The 19,011-nt window shown below is 33.3% G+C and overlaps 1 protein-coding gene across 3 annotated transcripts in view; it reads right to left on the bottom strand.

Moving 5' to 3' along the window:
- Positions 1–10,654, bottom strand: part of LOC127559724 (C-reactive protein-like) — a 36,511-nt gene extending 25,857 nt beyond the window's left edge. Inside the window, exons 1-2 of one of the 3 annotated variants that reach the window (XM_051993698.1) lie at positions 10,445–10,549; positions 7,800–10,257 (exon numbers count right to left, since the gene is read on the bottom strand). In XM_051993698.1, the coding sequence (XP_051849658.1) occupies positions 9,648–10,257; positions 10,445–10,518 (684 nt within the window). In that variant the 5' untranslated portion in view covers positions 10,519–10,549 and the 3' untranslated portion in view covers positions 7,800–9,647. Of the gene's footprint in view, positions 1–7,799; positions 10,258–10,444 lie in introns of those variants that run through there. The other 2 variants (XM_051993697.1, XM_051993696.1) reach the window with 2 other exon arrangements.
- Positions 10,655–19,011: the final 8,357 nt, after the last annotated feature.

Here is a 19,011-nt window from a genome sequence, read left to right as displayed (position 1 = left end):
TTATTTTCATTTTTTTTTGTTTTGGGGAGCTTTTGCCTTATGCTCTCTCTCTTCTTTTACAAAATGGATAATGTGGGCATATATTTCCATGATTCACACGTGTATAACCTATATCAAATTGCTTGGCCTTTTGGAAAGGGGGAGAGAAGGAACAAAAAAAAATTTGGCACTCAAAATTTCATAAAAATTAACAGTGAAAAATATCTTTACATATAATTAGGAAAAATACTACTTTAAAAAAGAATGTTTCTGACTTATCTCTGACTCTACTTCTTCTCCTATATCACATCTCAAACACAACTGTAGACAGTCCCTACTACTGGACAAGAGCATTTGAGAGACTTATTATGACTAAAAAGAATAAGGGCATATTCTCCATGTTCATTCTCAACTTCTGCTCAATTAGGCCTTGGAGAGGTAACTCTGAAGAGAACAGATGAGGTCTTTGACTAACTCTGAGCCTTTCTGATGTAAGGTTACAGTTGTTGAGGATTTATTGTCACACCAGTCAGGAAGTCAGCAAAATAATTTGTAATTGCTTTTTCAAGTTTGTAAGTAAGATAATTCATGTAAAATCTCTCTCCCAAGAATTAAAGGGAATAATTGTGACATTGTAATCTATTAATTACTTTCAGTCATATATATTATTTTGTTCCTATAGATCATTGTAAATTAAGAAGTGGGTGAAATAGGGCATTGATTCTAGCTAACTTCCCTATTATCCAGCTTTCCTATTTCTACAAAATTGAACTCCAAGCTAATTCCTCATTCTTATTAAAAAATTTGTTATAGATGATAAATCGTAATTACTTCTTTAACAATTATAGACACTTGGGCTAGGAATGCCCATACCTTAGCTATTGTTAATCCATGAATTTCCCTATTTCTTTAAGTGTTTCCCACTCTCAGAGATGCTCACACAAGACAAATTTCCATGATGATAATGGAAACTCTTCTAATATCTCAATCAAGCAGAATGCATAAATACCCATGTTAATCAATATCATGCTACTCAAATTTTGATCAGTGTTTCTCCTTTATTTTTATGTTCTTTTTAATGTCCCTCATTGATACCTATAAGAATGCTCTGTAAGCTTATGATGAGGTCCTTGTACAACTTAGCTGATCTTGGATTCATTTTATTGGCAAACTTCTAGTCAGAATAAATTGTGCTTACAACTTTTTTGCCACAGTTTCTCTTATTTACAGATTTCAATGATTACAACAGATAAACAGATAGATAGATTATATACATATATAGCAGTAAGTAATAATCTTTAGTTGAGCGACAGATTCTCTCCTCCTCTGAACTACCTTGAGCACCAAATAAAAAATAAAAAGGGCCAAAGACTTTTAATTGGTGCTATAAGATGACCCATTATATTCTTCTTCTAGGATCAGAGAATAGCAACATGGAAATAGTTCAGATTTAATTCTCGATGGGTGTGAGAAAACATACAAATCAGTCCCTCACAACACACTCAATAAGTATTTGTCAAGACTAAGAAACAATTAGGTGGAGTAATGAAGAGTGAACAGAGCTTAGAATCAGAAAAACCTAATTTTTCAGATCCTGTCTCAGATAATTACTGGAGTAAGTCATTTAGCCTCTATTTACCTCAGTTTCCCAACTATAAAATGGTAATAATAATAACACTTTTGTTCAAGAGAAGTTGTGAGAATAATTGGGAAATATTTAACAAAATAAATTTTAAAATATTTCTTTAAGTGAGGATGAAAGAAGATGTTTGTAAGTTATTTAGCACATTGCCTTACATATTGTGTACTTCTTTTCTTGGCTTGAATACTATCAGTAAAAAAAAAAAATGCTAAAGGAAGCTTAATTCACAGTTCTGTATCTCAAAATGTTGATAATATTCTTTGCTAACATCAAATCTCTTTGAGGCTCCAAATTCCTTTCTTTATTTTTATCCAAGGAAATTTTTTCATTTTTAAAAACAAGAATGATAATATTGGGGTGATCCAGTTTCTCAAGTATTATGTCTACTGGAGTTCGTTATTGGCCAAGGATCTCACACATTAATTACACACATGCACCCGAAAAAAAAAAAAACAGAAAGAAAAACCCTGTAGTGAAGTTTATAGATCATTTAAGAATTATGGAAATATAGTTTCCTTTGCCCTCTTTCTCACCCCATTACTTCAGAAGTAGAAGGAGACTGCACAAGACTGAGGGTCAATTTAATTTTCTTTAACTCATTCATTTCAATTGTCAAAGAATTCAGAACTAAACACAACACCAACCAGCCTATTGGTGATGAACCTCTGTAAATTTAACTAAAATAATCTTAAAAGGAGAGGATTCTGGAAAAGTGGTGGAGTAGGATGGTAAATTTCAAGCCTTCCCAATTTCCCCCACAAATAGAACAAATTTGCACCTCAGGGAAAACACAGACTGGTGAAAAATCAAGAAGACTTGGAGCAGAACAGGGTTCCTCCTGATAAAACTGGAGAAAATCTGAAAACTCTGGGCTGGAGATTAACCCTTGTGAAGTACAAACACCTCCAGGTCAGCTCCACAGAAACACCACTAAGTGTGGCTAGAGACTTGCAGGAGCCACAGAAATTCTTAAATTCTTCTTAAACTGTTGTGAGAGGTATAACTCTGGGAAGACTAAGGGAACATCACCTGATTAGAAATGCCAGGCCCAGCTGTGCTGCAGAGAGCCATGACCCTGAGCAAGGAGGAACCAGCACTACCCATGAATGCAGAAACAGTAGGGCAGACATGCTGCTGGCTGCGGGCACTTATTGGAGGGGGAAGCTCTTGGTTTAGGGCTCCTGGTCAGAGGACAGAGCTGAAAGAAACCTTGAGACACCATCCCACTCCACACCAGAATTAGAGGTGTTTATACTAATATCTCTTATTTTTAAAAATAAACAATCAAAGTAGAATGCCACCATAGAAATGGAACACTAAGGTTCATCTTCAAAGGACACTGAAGTAAAAAAGGCTTCTACCCCAAAGAGTAACATAAAATTGCTTCCTGTTTAGAGAGAATTTATAGAACTCAAAAAAGAATTTAAAAATCAAATGACAGACATTGAAGAAAAACTAAAAAATAAAATAAAATAAAAATCATCCAAGAGAAAACAAGATTAAGGGGAAAAGTTAATCAACTAGAAAAGGAGATACAGAGTCTCAAAGATGAAAATAATTCTTTCAAAATTAGAATTGGATAAGGGGAAGCCAGTGAAGCTATGAGAGACCAAGAAATAACAAAACAGATTATAAAGAATGAAGAAAATAGTGAATGTGAAACATAAGAAACACAACAGATCTGGAGAACAGATCAAGAAAAGAAAAGAAAAGAATAATTGGACTACCAGAAAGTTGTGACCAAAAAAAGCTTCAATACAATTATGCAAGAAATAATTGAAGAAAATTGTCCTAGAATGATAGAACATGAGGGAAAAGTAGAAACAGAAAAAAATACACCTATCATCACCAAAAGAGATCCTGTGTGGAATACTCACAGGCATATTATTGCCACATTTTGAAACCACCAGATCAAAGAGAACATCTTGCAAGAAACAAGATAAAACCAATTCAAATATGTTGGAGCTACAATTAGAATTGTACAAGATTTATCAGCATCCACAACAAAAAATCACAGGTCCTAGAATCATATCTACTGACGATCAAAAAAACTAGGCCTGCAGTGAAGAATATCATATCCAGCAAAATTATTTATAATATTGAATGAGAAAAATTGATATTCAATGAAATTGCAGATTTTCAGGACTTTCCATCAACTGCCAAAGATCAGTTTCAATGAACTCAACATGGACTAATTGTTTATGTTTTTGTTTTGTTTTGTTTTAACATGGAAAATGTGTAGCCTATGTTTAAGATTGACATCAACAATAGGAAGTTCAAAAGAAAGACTGAGGTAGAGTTAAGGTAAAAATAGTAATTATGTCATACAAATGAGGTACAGAGGAAGAATAGCTACAGAAGTATTAAAGAAGGAAAGAGAGTTCATAGTTCTGAAAGCCTACTCACATTGGGAAATAGGCAAAACTTCATATATACTATGAAGGTATAGCACCCTCCAAAATCTGTAAAGAAATAAGTGGAGAGGGATAGGCGGACAGGGAAGCAAAGAGTGAGAAAAGAAGACAAAGGTGGAATCTATGGATTGGGGGAGATTAAATAATAGTAAGACAAGGAAGGGCAGAATTAAAGCAAAGAGTTAGCAGGGATAGGAAAGATGTGTGTGTATGTTTATGTGTGGGAGTATGTATATGTGTATATATACACATGTATATATAAAAACATATCCTTTCTTAACTATAGTCTATTTAGGATTGCAGCAGGGATGAAAGAGAAGAAAAAAGAATAAAGTTTAAAAAGTGTTTAGTTGAGAACAAAAGAACAATTGACAAGGAAGTAAAGAAAAGATGGGTACTCATGAATATAATTTCTTCTACTAATATATATTCTTTCCTGAACTGGTATTTGTTGTTATATATATATATATATATATATATATAACACCTTCCTGGTGTTCTGGTGAGCATATGACAATGTTCACTTTTGTTTTGTTTCATTTTGTTTTGTATTCTTTTTCTATTTTTCTTTTTTCTTATTCTGTTTCTTTAAATAAAATAAATTTGAAAAAAATTAATTAAAATTATACTAAGAAAACTGATAAGGCTTGCCACTGGGATTGTACTTCAGCATGAAAGAAACTGTCAAAATTTTTACTTTAGAATCCCTCCAAGAAATGTCTCAGAACAAGCCAAAGAACGCAAAAGCTCTTATATGATGCAGTCCTTCAAAAATTTGAAGAAATTATCATATCTTCACTGAGACTTACTTCTCTAGTCTACACTGAATTTCTTCAGTTCCTCCAAATGATCCTCATTGATATAAACTTGAAACTCTTGACCACCCTAGTTACCCTTCTCTGGACACTCTCCAATTTACTGAACCATTCCTAATATTCAATGCTCTAAATAAATCACAATAATTCAGATGTGGTCAAATTGGGGCAGAGTACAATGAAACTATTACTTACCTTTTCCAAGAAACTTTAGTACTCTTATCCCAAATTAATTCTAGCATTTTTGCTTCCACTCTCAAAACTCTCACTCACCCTGGTAGATTGAGTCCCCCAACCTATTACTTATTCTTAAAGTTCTAAAAGGAACCCTGAATCCCTGGAATTTAAGTCTCTGCTGGCATGTTCTCCATTGATTATTAGCCAAAGTTAATTAACTTTAGAAATGATATCTACTATGTAGATTAGAAAGCACAAGTCTTATGGAAACATACTCCCAAATCAGGAACTCATTCTTCCATTAGACATAAAAGATCCTTGGGAATGATGGGATCAAAACCAAAGAACACACATGATCAAAGAGTAAATTCACTGGATATTGCAAATGCTTTTCTCCCTTTGTGGAGTCTTTATGAAATCTCTTCAGGTGTAACTCTTTGCTGGATTCCAATGTCCTAAACTTGTATCTCAAATCTCAGCACAAACAGTGCTATCAGTCACTGCTGTTCCAAGGGCACTGCTACTGGCTTTGGTGGGCATTACTGCCACTGCTCCTAGGAATTCCAGATTTTCCTTTAACCTTCACAAGATCCTCATCCTATTAGTTGGGGAGGAGAAGAAAACAAGTAAAAAAAACTTCCTCCTTCCTTTCCCATTTCTGTCTCAGGAGTCCTGCACCCAGGGATTCAACACTTTCCAATACACCTAGATTCTGCTAGAATCTCCAATTTGATACTGACTTGCTGTAAGGAATCCTAGTGAGTAAGGAATCTTTAGTGAATCTCAGCCATGTCTTTTGTGTAACTTTTTGCTGAGAACTTGAGAATGTGCTTGCAGTTATCTGATGGAATACCAAGAAAACACAAAGAAGTTGGAAGGGCATCCTTTCTTGCGTGTTAATCATTAAGTATACTTTATTGCAGGTTTATCCCAGAAACCTGGCCAGTTCCTTGAGTAAATGTTGTCCTCCTAAAGGAAGGAACAAATATTCTCCTTGGTGAGCCTCTTGTGATGGAACATGCTGTACTTGGGAGGCTGCTATGTCTCAAGAGTCATGTATCAAATGAGAATACTTAGCATAGTGCCTTCTGTGCTCTCAGCCTATTAAAAACCCTTTAGTGGAAAGTGACTTTGAGAATTCAACTAGTAAGTACTTGTACAGTTTGCCTACAATGGCTCCCGTTCAAAACTTTAAATAGCTGTGGCCATTGATTCTTCCAGTTAAGAAATTCAGATGTTGGTGCTTCCCTGGAGTGGTGATGGTGTATGTTGTATGTTGTTTGTTATAGTGTTTTTATTGTAATGGCAGCTACCATGTTTGTTAATTGTGCATTAATTTTGTTCTACGAGTTTCCTCTTCCCTTATGTCTTATTTAAATCAAGGTTCTGAGCAGTAATAAATTTGTACAAGTAATAAACTCATAGCCTCTTTAAGACTATCCCTGCTGAATGTAAATTTCAAACCTCAATTAATTGTATACTTAATGGAACCAGGAATTTGTCTGATTCTTTCAATTACAAGGCATTTCCTATGTGGCACCATCTATTTTCATCCAATAAATAAAGCATAGCATACTTCCCCAGTCAATTAAGGACTTTTTCAGACATAATTTTTTCCCCATGGGAAATTTCTGACTAATAGATTCAACCCAGTTTTTTAATAGATGAAGATCTTTTCAGTGTCCTGAAGTTATCCACTATTGTGTTCTCTGTCCTTTCTAGCTTTGTGTCATCTTCTAATGTTATGAAGATGCAGTCTATGCCCTTACCTAAGTCACTGATAAAAATAAAGTGATATGCTACTAAAGACTTCATATAAGATCTATAATATTACTCTTTGAATCCAGTCATTCAATCAATCCTAAACCCCTCTGATTGTATTATCCCTTTCATTCAACTGTCTCCTTTACAATGGTATTAGAATAATATGCTTTATCACATGCTTTATTAGAATTTATATAACTATCAATAGCATTTCCCATATTTATCAGGATTTTTTTAAGGATATAAAGTTAGTCTGACACAAGACCCTTTCTTAATCTAACTATGATAATTCTTTGAAACTACCACTTCCATTATTTCAGTTATGTCTGACTCTCCATGACTCCATTTGGGGTTTTCTTGGCAAAGATACTAAAGTGATTTTCTATTCCCTTCTCCAGAAAACAGGGTTAAGTGCCTTGCCAGAGGCACACAAACTAGCAAGAGTCTGAGGTCAAATTTGAATTCAGGTCCTTATGACTCCAGGGCCAGTGCTCTATCCACTGTGCTACCTACCTGCCCACTTCCATTTTAAGATATCATCTCTTTAAAGATCCATTCTAAATTAACTTGGGAAATTAACTCACAAGTCTATAGCTTTCTCACTCTAAGAACTTTCCTTTCTTAATTATTAGGATACTTGCCCTTCTCCATGCCTGCTTATTCTGCAGGGTCTAGTGTTTCTTAGTGTTGTTCTCCATCCACTTTGTTATTGTGAATTTTTCTGTTCTATGAACTACTTAAAGCCTTTGGCCAAGAAAACATGAATAGATTTGTGGATTATTCATGGATCAGACTGGAGAAATCACTGTAAAATCACTTTAGGATTATCAAGACAATCTTAAGTCATACAAATATTTTATTCATTTTATAAATGAAAATTCAGGCCAGAAAAGGTTAAGTGACTTGGCCCAGCTCATATAGCTAGTATCTGGGCCCAAATGTGAATTCAGTTATCTCACTTCTACTTCAAGTGCTCATCCTACTACACCACTACTTTCAGGCAAAACATTAGCAGCAATTATGTTTCTTTATTTTTTTAAATTAACAAGCAATTGTTTTATCTTTCCTCCCCATACCCTCCTTCTTCACATTGAATAACAACAAAAAAAGAGAATCATAATAACAAAAATGCAGAGTAAAAACAAAACAAATTCCCACATACATATTCAGAAATATATGTCCCATTTCTTATATTAAGTCCATCATTTCTCTGGTGGGGGTGAGTAGCAAGTTTCATTTTCAGAGCTCTGGAGTCATGGTTTGTCATCACACTGCTCACTTATGCCATTGACTACACCTTCAAAACCATACCCTATTATCTTGAGTATGCTTTTATGCTAAAGTACATGATTCCCTGATAGAACACGCTAAGGAAAAATTAAAAAGGTTCCTAGTAAGGGAACATAGAAGAAAGTCATAGAAGAAACACAAAAAGAATCCCTTGGAATCTGAATAAAGCCTTTGGACTGATAGTAAGATGAAGTAAAACAAAGGAAGATCAATTCAAATAAATGGTCCTGCATTCAGCCACCCTCAAGCCTGCATGGGGTTTGTTTCATCACAAATTCTCCATGCATTAGGACTCTCAATCTACCCAAGAATGTTCCAAACTCTCCCTGCAACACATTCTGAGGACTATCCAATCTTTATAAGTCTGACTTTCAATATTACTCTGGGCCAAGTCTAGTTTAGGCCAATTTAATGACTCAGGTTCAGGATTGGATGCAATAAAACACTCAGGTATTATAACATTCCTTAAAAATAAATTCACAGTACTCACAATGATTAAAAGGTATTTTCTAAAAATAGATATTTCTCCTTATTATTTCCTTATTCACCAGAATAGCTACATTGAGTCTTACATTGCAGTTAGTGACAAGGAAGGCCCACTCTCAGGTCAAGTCTTACTTATCTATCAATGCTCCTTACTAACCAGTTCCCAAAGTTGACCTTCTCTTTTTAAATGGAAACCTCCTCTTATCACAAGTTTCAATTGCCAAGCTTTAACTGTGCTCCTATTATAATAGGTATAAATAGGTTATTTAATACTGACATGGTAACGATCACTAGGTTCATTGTGGATAATTTTTGGAGGGCTGATGGCAAAGATAACTTCAAATACTATTTCTTTGGAAATTTTGTCTCACCAATTGAAAATGCCTTCTCTTTTTGACTCTCTTAGGTTCCTCTCATGTTTGATTGAATTCATAGTTCCTAAATTTAAAGTTCAAATTGTTAAATGCTCACAGCCTCTAGGACAGGGCTGGGGAACCTATTTTCTGCCTTGCAGGCCATACAAAATTATCAACTTATAAAAGTCAAACAGTGAAATATTGTTGTACCTAGTTTTCCTCTCATCATCACCTGAAGCTGCTTTAGCAAATGATTTCATAAGCCTTATATGGCCAGTGGGCAGGATGGTCTCCATTCCTGCTCTAGAATAAACCTTGGTTCACATGGAAACTTATTAAAGGAACTACAAGATTACATTTAAATGCCTTTGCTAATTTTGTAAATTTTTGGTTCTTTTGAGACTATGTAACAATAAACCTCAAAGAGAAGAGAATTCTGGATTGTCTTGACTACTGATCATACTGCTTAGATGTTCTTAAGCTTCCATTCAACTCTAGAATTCTAGTACAATGCTACTATATATTTGTTAAGATTTTTATATTCTAAGAAAAAACATGCAATAAAATTATAAAGAAAAGTGATGTTAAGAAAAAGGAGAGGAAATTCAGGAATTTGAGTTTAGATACAAAGATGGAAGAAACTGAGACATATGAAAAATAAAGTTTAATTTCTTGAGGAAGAAAGAGCAATCAAACAGCCTGAATCTCAGAAGATAGCAGAAGCTCATGTCCACAGCTTAGGCTTAATGACCACATAGCCCTTTTGTTCAAATTTCAGCTTTGTCCAGTCTAGAACATTAGAACTAAAAGTCCCTCCCAGATATACAGAATTAATCTCTCCTGGTGACAATGCAAAGTCCCACATGAATATGTCTCCAATGTCTCCCACCAGGGATTGCTTCTCATCAAACTTTCCTCCAAAGGAATCCTGATCTTGCCCAAGGATAATCTTTGGTTGGTTCTGCACAACATATCCCCGCTGCAGAGCCTTCCTCACCATGGGTTTCCCATCTACCCATAGTTCAGCAATGCCTGACTCTGACTCCCAGCTGGCACATAAGTGTCTTGGAGCAAAAGCAGCCTCAGGAACCTGGAACAGTGCCCCAGTATTGCCCACAGTCAAGCTGAAATTGCTGCTGTCCCTTTCATGATAGAGGAGGATCTCATTATCCAGTGCCTGAGTGGCAAAAGAGAAAAGACTATAGGCTCTGGTCAGGTCAGTGTAGAATTTTAGGCACACTGTGAAGGCCTTCAGGGGTTTCTCTAGATGTGGTATTAGGGTCACGTAGGAATCCTGAGACTGTCTTGGGAACACAATGACTTTCCCACTCAGTCTGTAGGAAAGGAAGAAGGGCAGAGGAAGAGAATAAAATTTCAGATAATTCATAAATTGGTTCTATCACTTACACACAAATTCAATAATAGGAAATACAGTACCTTCCCCAGATCCCATATAAAGAATACCTCACAATTATTTTTGTAAAGCTTGATCCCCCATATCACATATCAGACACATAACACCTACCTGTCTGGGCAAAAGCATTTGAAAGACTCAAGATGACCAGAAAGCACAGGGGCAGCTTCTTCATATTCATTCTCCACTTCTGTCAATCAAGTCTTGGGGAGGAGAGAACACTATGACGGAGATCCCCACCTGGTTCAGTGAAGTCTTCCTTTGTGAGGATTCACTTGGTGAGGATTTATATCCAAGCTAGTCAGAATGTCAGGAATAATGTGTAAATGATTTTCCAAAATTACCTTTGAGTTTTAGGATCACCCCTGAGCTGAGAAATCGATGTAAGTTATTTATTACTGGGATAGTTGAAATTTAGCCTTGTTGGGGGCACAAATTGAAGAGTTGGAATTAAAACAGCATTAGGTCCTGATGGGAAGAATCTCAGGGTTATATTTTAAATCTATAGGCAAAAAAATAGAAATAATCAGACCTTATCATAGATTTTAAGAAACAATAAGAAGCACAGTTCCCTAGTAACAAGAGCATATCTTCAATCTAGGAGCTACCATATCAAGAATATCAAAGTAGTACTGTGAAGTAAGCAAGTATTTCTCAGGTAGAGACTAGATTTTCATTCACTGTGAGGGAGATTAAAAAAATAAAATTAGGTAGATGTCAAAGTTTTTCATGTGTACTCTAGGCTGACATAGGCTGCTGTAGCAGAATCAAAAAAAAAAAAAAAAAAGTCAAAGTGGGAGAGAATTTCATTATAACCATCTAATCCAACTCAAAGGCCCAAATGAATTTCTTCTACTACACACATGACAAATAGTTACCTAACTTTTGCATAATGATCTGGCAAGATAAGGAATCTATTATATCCTGAGGTAACCTGATCTGCTTTGAGAAAATCTTTCCAGTCATCACACCTCAGTTTTTCTCTTTGTAGCTTTTACCAAGCATTTTTAATATAACCCTCTGGGAAAAGAGAAAAAAGTCTGATCCCTTTTCATTTATCCATCTGATTCATGTATTTATCCATCAGACATCCAGCCATCAAATTAATCCATCTGACATTTGATGCCTCTTTAAGTACTTGAACTCAACTATTCCCCACCTTTACACCCAACCAGTCTCCTGCAGATTAAACATTTCCACTTCCTTAATGAATCTTCATAATGATGTTTAAATCTTTCATATTGTCCTCCACCCATGTGTTGATATACTTCCTAAACTGTGGTGCTTAGGACCAAATGCACTACTCATTGGTTTGACTTCCATTAGACAGGATGTTGAGGGATACCCCTTACTTACTCCTAGGTGTCTGCCCATTTTGATGCAGTTAAAGTAAGCTTTTTTATGGCCATCATCATGCTCATCAATAATATTGAGTTTGTGGTCCACTAAAACCCCTAGATCTTTTTAAGAAAAGCAATTACTTCCCTACCTTGCATTTGAGAATTATATTTTTAAACCATTGTGTAAGATTTTAGATTTATCCACCTGACATTTAATCTTTTTATTTATTTAATAGTTTCACCAGTTACATTAAAAACAAAAAAAAATTTCCTTTCTTTTTAAAATTTGATATGATTCCAAGATCTGTGGTCTTTTATTGTAGCTGGTGAAATGATTTAAGAATTACCAGACTACTTGAAAGCCATGATCCAAAAAAAGAGTCTACACATCATCTTTCTTTGTTGTTTGGTCATTTTAATTTTTCTGGTTATATATGTGCAATTACTTTTCTAAACATATTTCTTAATGAACCATGTTAGGAAAGAAAAATACATATCAAATTTCAAGAAACTGTAAAGGAAAACTGTCCTGATACCTTAAAACCAGAAGGTAAAATTGAAATTGAAAAAATCCACCAATCCCCTCCTAAAGAGAAATCACAAAATGAAAACTAAGCTAAGTTCCAGAGCTCTCAGGTTAGGGAAAAAATATTGCAAGCAGTCAAAAAGAAAATATTTAAATATAGTAGAGATATAATCAGACTCATATGACATTTGGTAGCTTCTCTACTTTAAAAGAATGGAGAGATTGACTTTTAAGATTTCAGAAAGCAAAGGAGATGAGATTTCAATCAAAGATGATCTACCCAGAAAAATAAATACAATCCATCATTGGAAGAAATGAACACAATGAAATTGAGAATTTTTAAGTATTCATGATGAAACCACCAGAACTGAATGGAAAATTTTATAAACAGAAGAAGAGAAACATAAAAAGAGAAATATGAAAGAGAAATTACGAAGGACTCCATAAGGTTAAATTACTTACAATCATATATGAGAAGATTATCAATAGTTAGAAGAAAACTACATAGGCAGAGGGCATGAGTATGAGTCAATTATAAGATGATCTCAAAAAAATGAAGGGAAAAGAAAGAATACTGCAGATGAAGAAAGGAGAAACAAGAGGAAGAATAAAAGAAATGATCTTAAAGAAAAGTAGCATACAAGGAAAATCTTTTGAAATGGAGAAATGGCAAGCAATACTTAAATTTCACTCTGTTTAGAACTGGTTCAAAGAGATGAGTGTGTGTGTGTGTGAGTGTGTGTGTGCGCACGTGTGTACACATGCTTGCACAGTGGGTGTGTGTACACCTTTGCATTCATAGTCAGTTGGATATAGAAACAGATCTTACCCAAAAGAAAATAGGAGGGTAAGGGGAAAAAAGAAGGGAGGGAATAGTAAAAAGGAGGTTGAATCAAAGGAAGTAGGAATTGGAATGAAAACAGTGTTTTGGGAAGAACAGGATAAAAAAAATAGACAAAGATAGACAAAAAATAGGATAGAGAGAAATACAGATTAAGAATAATCAGAAATAGGAATAGAATGAAATAGGAATAGATGATCAGAGGTGGGGGGAGGGAAGGAAAGTATAGCAATCATTATCCCAAATCTAAAAAAGTAAGACCTAATTAAAAGAGATAATCAAGGAAATTACATATAGCTAAAATATACCTTAGACAATGAAGTAATAGCAATACTAAGCATACATGCACAAAATGGCAAAGCATCCAAATTCTTTTTTTGTTCTCAATTTTTTAAATTATTTATATATTTTTTGAATTATAGCTTTTTATTTACAAGATATATGCATGGGTAATTTTTTATCATTGACCCTTGCAAAACCTTCTGTTCCAACTTTTCCCCTCCTTCCCCCCACCCCCTCCTCTAGTTGGCAGGTAGATTAATAAATTTTAAATATGTTAAAATATATGTTAAATACAATATATATATATACACATATCTATACAGTTATTTTGCTGTACAAAAAAAAAATCAGACTTAGAAATAAGGTAAAAATAACCTGAGAAGGAAATCAAAAATGCAAGCAGACAAAAACAGAGGGAGTGAAAATGCTTTGTTGCGGTTCACACTCATTTCCATAGTTCTTTTGCTGGGTGTAGCTGGTTCTCTTCGTTATTGAACAAATGGAACTGATATGGTTCATCTCATTGTTGAAGAGAGCCATGTCCATCAGAATTAATCATCATATAGTATTGTTTTTGAATTATATAATAATCTCCTGGTCCTGATCATTTCACTCAGCATCAGTTCATGTAAGTCTCTCCAGGCTTTTCTGAAATCATCTTGCTGGTCATTTCTTACAGAACAATAATATTCCATAATATTCATATACCACAATTTATTCAGCCATTCTCCAATTGATGGGCATCCACTCAGTTTCCAGTTTCTGGCCACTACAAAAAGGGCTGCTACAAATATTCTTGCACATACAGGTCCCTTTCCCTTCTTTAAAATCTCTTTGGGATATAAGCCCAATAGTAACATTGCTAGATCAAAGGGTATATACAGTTTGATAACTTTTTGAGTATAGTTCCAAATTGCTTTCCAGATTGGTTGGATATATTCACAATTCCACCAACAATGTATCAGTATCCCAGTTTTCCCACATCCCCTCCAACATTCAGCATTATCTTTTCCTATCCTCCTAGCCAATCTGAGAGGTATGTAGTGGTATCTCAAAGTTGTGTTAGTTTGCATTTCTCTGATTAATAATGATTTGGAGCATCTTTTCATGTAGCTAGAAATAGTATCTATTTCTTCATCCAAAAATTGTCTGTTCATATCCTTTGACCCTTTATTAATTGAAGAATGGCTTGATTTCTCATAAATTAGAATCAATTCTCTATCTATTTTGGAAATGAGGCCTTTATCAGAACCTTTGACTGTAAAAATGTTTTCCCAGTTTATTGCTTCCCTTCTAATCTTGTCTGCATTAGTTTTGTCTGTACAAAAGCTTTTTAATTTGATATAATCAAAATTTTCTATCTTGTGATCAATAATGATATCTAGTTCTTCTTTGGTCACAAATTCCTTCCTCCTCCACAGGTCTGAGAGGTAAACAATCCTATGTTCTTGTAATTTATTTATAATTTCATTCTTTATGCCTAGATCATGAACCCATTTTGACCTTATCTTGGTGTACAGTGTTAAGTGTGGGTCAATGTCTAGTTTCTGCCATATTAATTTCCAATTTTTCCAGCAATTTTTGTTAAACAGTGAATTCATATTCCAAAAGCTGGGGTCTTTGGGTTTGTCAAATAATAGATTATTAAAGTTATTGACTATATTGTCCTGTGAACCTAATCTATTCCACTGCTCAACTAGTCTATTTCTTAGCCAATAACAAATGGTTTTGATGACCACTGCTTTATAATATAGTTTTATATCTGGTACAGCTAGACCACCTTCATTTGATTTTTTTTTCATTAGTTTCCTTAAAAGTCTTGACCTTTTGTTCTTCCAGATGAATTTTGTTCTTATTTTTTCTAGGTCATTAAAATAGGTTTGGTAGAGTCTGATTGGTATAGCACTAAATAAATAGTTTAGTTTAGGTAGTATTGTCATCTTTATTATATTCTCTTGACTATCCAAAAGCAATTAATATTTTTCCAATTAGTTAGATCTGACTTTATTTGGTGGAAAGTGTTTTATAGTTTTGCTCATATAGTTCCTGACTTTCCCTTGGCAGATAGATTCCCAAATATTTTATACTATTGGCAGTTACTTTAAATGGAATTTCTCTTTTTATCTCTAACTGTTGGATTTTGTTAGTGATATATAAGAATGCTGATGATTTATGTGGGTTTATTTTGTGTCCTGCAACTTTGCTAAAGTTATGAATTATTTCTAATAGCTTTTTTAGTAGAATCTCTGGGGTTCTCTAAATATACCATCATATCATCTGCAAAGAGTGATAATTTGGTTTCCTCATTACCTATTCTAATTCCTTTAATTTCCTTCTCAACTCTTATTGTCGAAACTAGCATTTCTAATACAATATTGAATAGTAATGGTGAGGGTGGGTATCCTTGTTTTATTCCTGATGTTATTGGGAATGGTTCCAGTTTATCCCCATTATATATGATGCTTACTGATAGTTTTAAATAGAACGCATCCAAATTCTTAAAGGAAAACTTAATGAGTTACAGGAGGACATAGACAATAGAAATATACTAATGGGAGATCTCACCTAACACCTCTCAGAATTAAATAATTCTAATGATAAAATAAATATGAAAGGTTTAAGGAAATGAATAGAATTTTTGAAAAGTTAGATTTGATAGAACTCTAGAGAAAACTGAATGGGAATAGAAAGGAGTATCTTTCTCTCAACTTTACATGGCCCCTACACAAAAATTCACCATATATTAGGCCATGAAAACCTCACTAACAATTTTTTTTAAATAGAAATATTAAATGCACACTTTTGGAATGAAAATGCAATAAAAAATCATATTACATAAAGAGTCTTGGAAGCATACTTTAAAAAATCTATTGGAAACTAATCCAATGCTGAAGTATGAATGGGTAAAAAAACAAAATGTGTGAAAGAACAAAAAACAAAAGAAATAAACAATAATTTTATTAAAGAGAATGACAACAATGACATAGCATATAAAATTGTGGGATAGAGCAAAAGCAGTATTTTGAGGAAATTTTCTATTTCTGAATGTGTACATGAACAAAAAGAAAGAAAGCAGAACAATGATTTAAATATGCAAATTTTAAAAGCTAAAAAAGAACAAATTAAAAATTTTTAACTAAACATCAAAATGGAAATCCTGAAAATCAAAGGAGAGAATAATAAAATTAAAAGTAAAAAAAAAGTGAAGGAACAAAAAAATTAGAAGCTGATTTTATGGGGGGAAAGCAAAAATCATACTATTGATTGATTTGGTTTTTTTTTAAGAGAAGAAAACCAAATTAACATTAATAGAACAAGAAGTAGAATAATTAAATAAACCTATCTTAGAAAAATAAATTGGCAATTCATAAATGAGTTCCCTAAGAAAAAATTTCCAGGATTGGATATATTTACAAATAAATTCTACCAAACATTTAAAAGATATTCCATTCCAATACTATATAATCTATTTGAAACATAGATAAAGAAGGAGACAAAAATATGATTTTGATGCCTAAATCAGAAAGAGTAAAAAAGAGAAAAAGAAACCTACAGGTCAATTTCCTTAATGAATATTGATGCAAAAGGGTTAAATATGATACTAGAGCAACTTATAAAAACTATATACTATGAAATTTATACTAGAAATACAGGGTTGATTCAATGTTAGGAAAACTCTCAGTATAATTAACCATGTCAAAAAATCATAATTTATTTCAATGACATAGAAAAAGCTCTTGACAAAAATATAATCCCCATTTCTATGATAAACCAGAAGCCTTCCCAGTAACAAAAAAGGTGAAGAAAGGATGCCTATTATCATCACATTGTTCCATTTTATGTTAGAAATACTAGTTAAAGCAATAAAACAAGAAAAAAACAGAAGGAATTAGAACAGCAAAGTGGAAAGAAAATTATCACCTTTTGTACATGATTTGATAGTCAATTTAGAGAGCCTTGGAGAATCAACTAATATTTAGTTGAAATGATTAACAACTTTAGGAAAGTTGCAGAACATAAAATAAATCCACATAAATCTTCAGCATTTTTATATATTATCAACAAAGTCCAAAAGAAGAAATAGAAAAAAAATTCTAACTAAAATAACTACAGACATTATAAAATATTTAGAAATCTAACTGACAAGATAAACCCAGGAATTATATAAATACAATTACAAAACACTTTTCACACAAATGAAGATAAACCTAAGAAACTGGAGAAATATTACTTGCTTATGGGTTGAGCCAATTAATTAATTGACATTGATTGAAATTAGAATTTTAATTATTAATTAAATGACAATTCAGTCTAAATCAATTTATTTATTCAATGCCAATATCAATTCCAATCTATCAAAAACATATCTTATAGAGCAAGAAAAAAAAATAACATTTTTTTTTCTGGAGGAACAAAAGGTAAAGAATATCAAGGAATTAATGGGGGGAAAGAGGGAAAGAATAAGAAAGGAGGCCCAGCAGTACCAGATTTCAAAATACATGCTGATTAAGAAAAAGAGTGGTAGATCATTGGAGCAAATAAGATATACAATAATAAAAGTAAATTACCATAGTAATATAATGTATAATAACCCCAAAATCCAAGCTTTGGAAGTAAAAATTTGCCATTAGACAAAAATGGGGATACTGGAAAGTAGTTTGGCAGAAACAGAGCACTTATCAATGTCTCACATTATATACCAAAATAAGATCAAAATGGGAACATAATTTAAACATAAAGATTAATATCATAGACAAATTAAAGTGGCATAGCAATATTTACCCTGTCAGATCTGTGGATTAGAGAAGAGTTGATGACTACACAAGAAATAGAAAAAATCGCAGGAAATAACATGGATAATTTTGATTACATGAAATTAAAAAGCTCTCACACAAACAAAACTGATACAGCCAAAATTAGAAGGAAAGAAGTAAGTCAAGAGAAAAAAATTTCCAACAAGTTTCTCAGATAAAGATCTCATTTCTTAAACAGATAGTCAAATGTATAAGAATACTAGTCATCCCCCAGTTGATAAATGATCAAAAGATATAAAAAACAGTTTTCAGGAAAAGAAATCAAAATTATCTATAATCCTATAAAAATACACCAAATCATTCTTGCAAATTAAAGCAGCTCTGAGATACCACCTTACACCCATCAGATCTGTTGAAATAACAGAAAAGAAAAATGACAAATTTCAGATGAGATGAGGAAAAGGACTGACAATAGTGCACTGTTGTAGGGTTGTGAACTGGGTCGATCATTCTGAGAACAGTTTTAACCCAGCAATACCACCACTAATTCTGTATCCCAAAGAGATCAAAGAAAACAGGGAAAGGACTCATGTACAAATATAGTTACAGTAATTATTTTTTGTGATTGGATATTAAGGAGATGTTTATCTTTTGAGGAATGGCTGATTGTGAAATATGATTATGATGGGATATTATTGTTCTGTTAAAAAAAAAAAAAAGATCAGAAGGATGGTTTCAACAAAACCTTGGAAGACATATAAACTGATGCAAAGTGAACAGAACAACAAGTACACACCATAATAACAATCTTGTAATAATCAACTATGGAAGACTTAACTGATCAATACAATGATCCAAGATAATTCCAAAGGACATGTAATGAAAAAAGCTATCTACTCCAAAGAAAAATGATGCAATCTGTACAAAATGA

This window comes from Antechinus flavipes, chromosome 4 (assembly GCF_016432865.1).
Source record: "Antechinus flavipes isolate AdamAnt ecotype Samford, QLD, Australia chromosome 4, AdamAnt_v2, whole genome shotgun sequence".
Lineage (NCBI taxonomy): Eukaryota > Metazoa > Chordata > Mammalia > Dasyuromorphia > Dasyuridae > Antechinus > Antechinus flavipes.
This window is presented reverse-complemented; position numbering and strand designations above follow the sequence as displayed.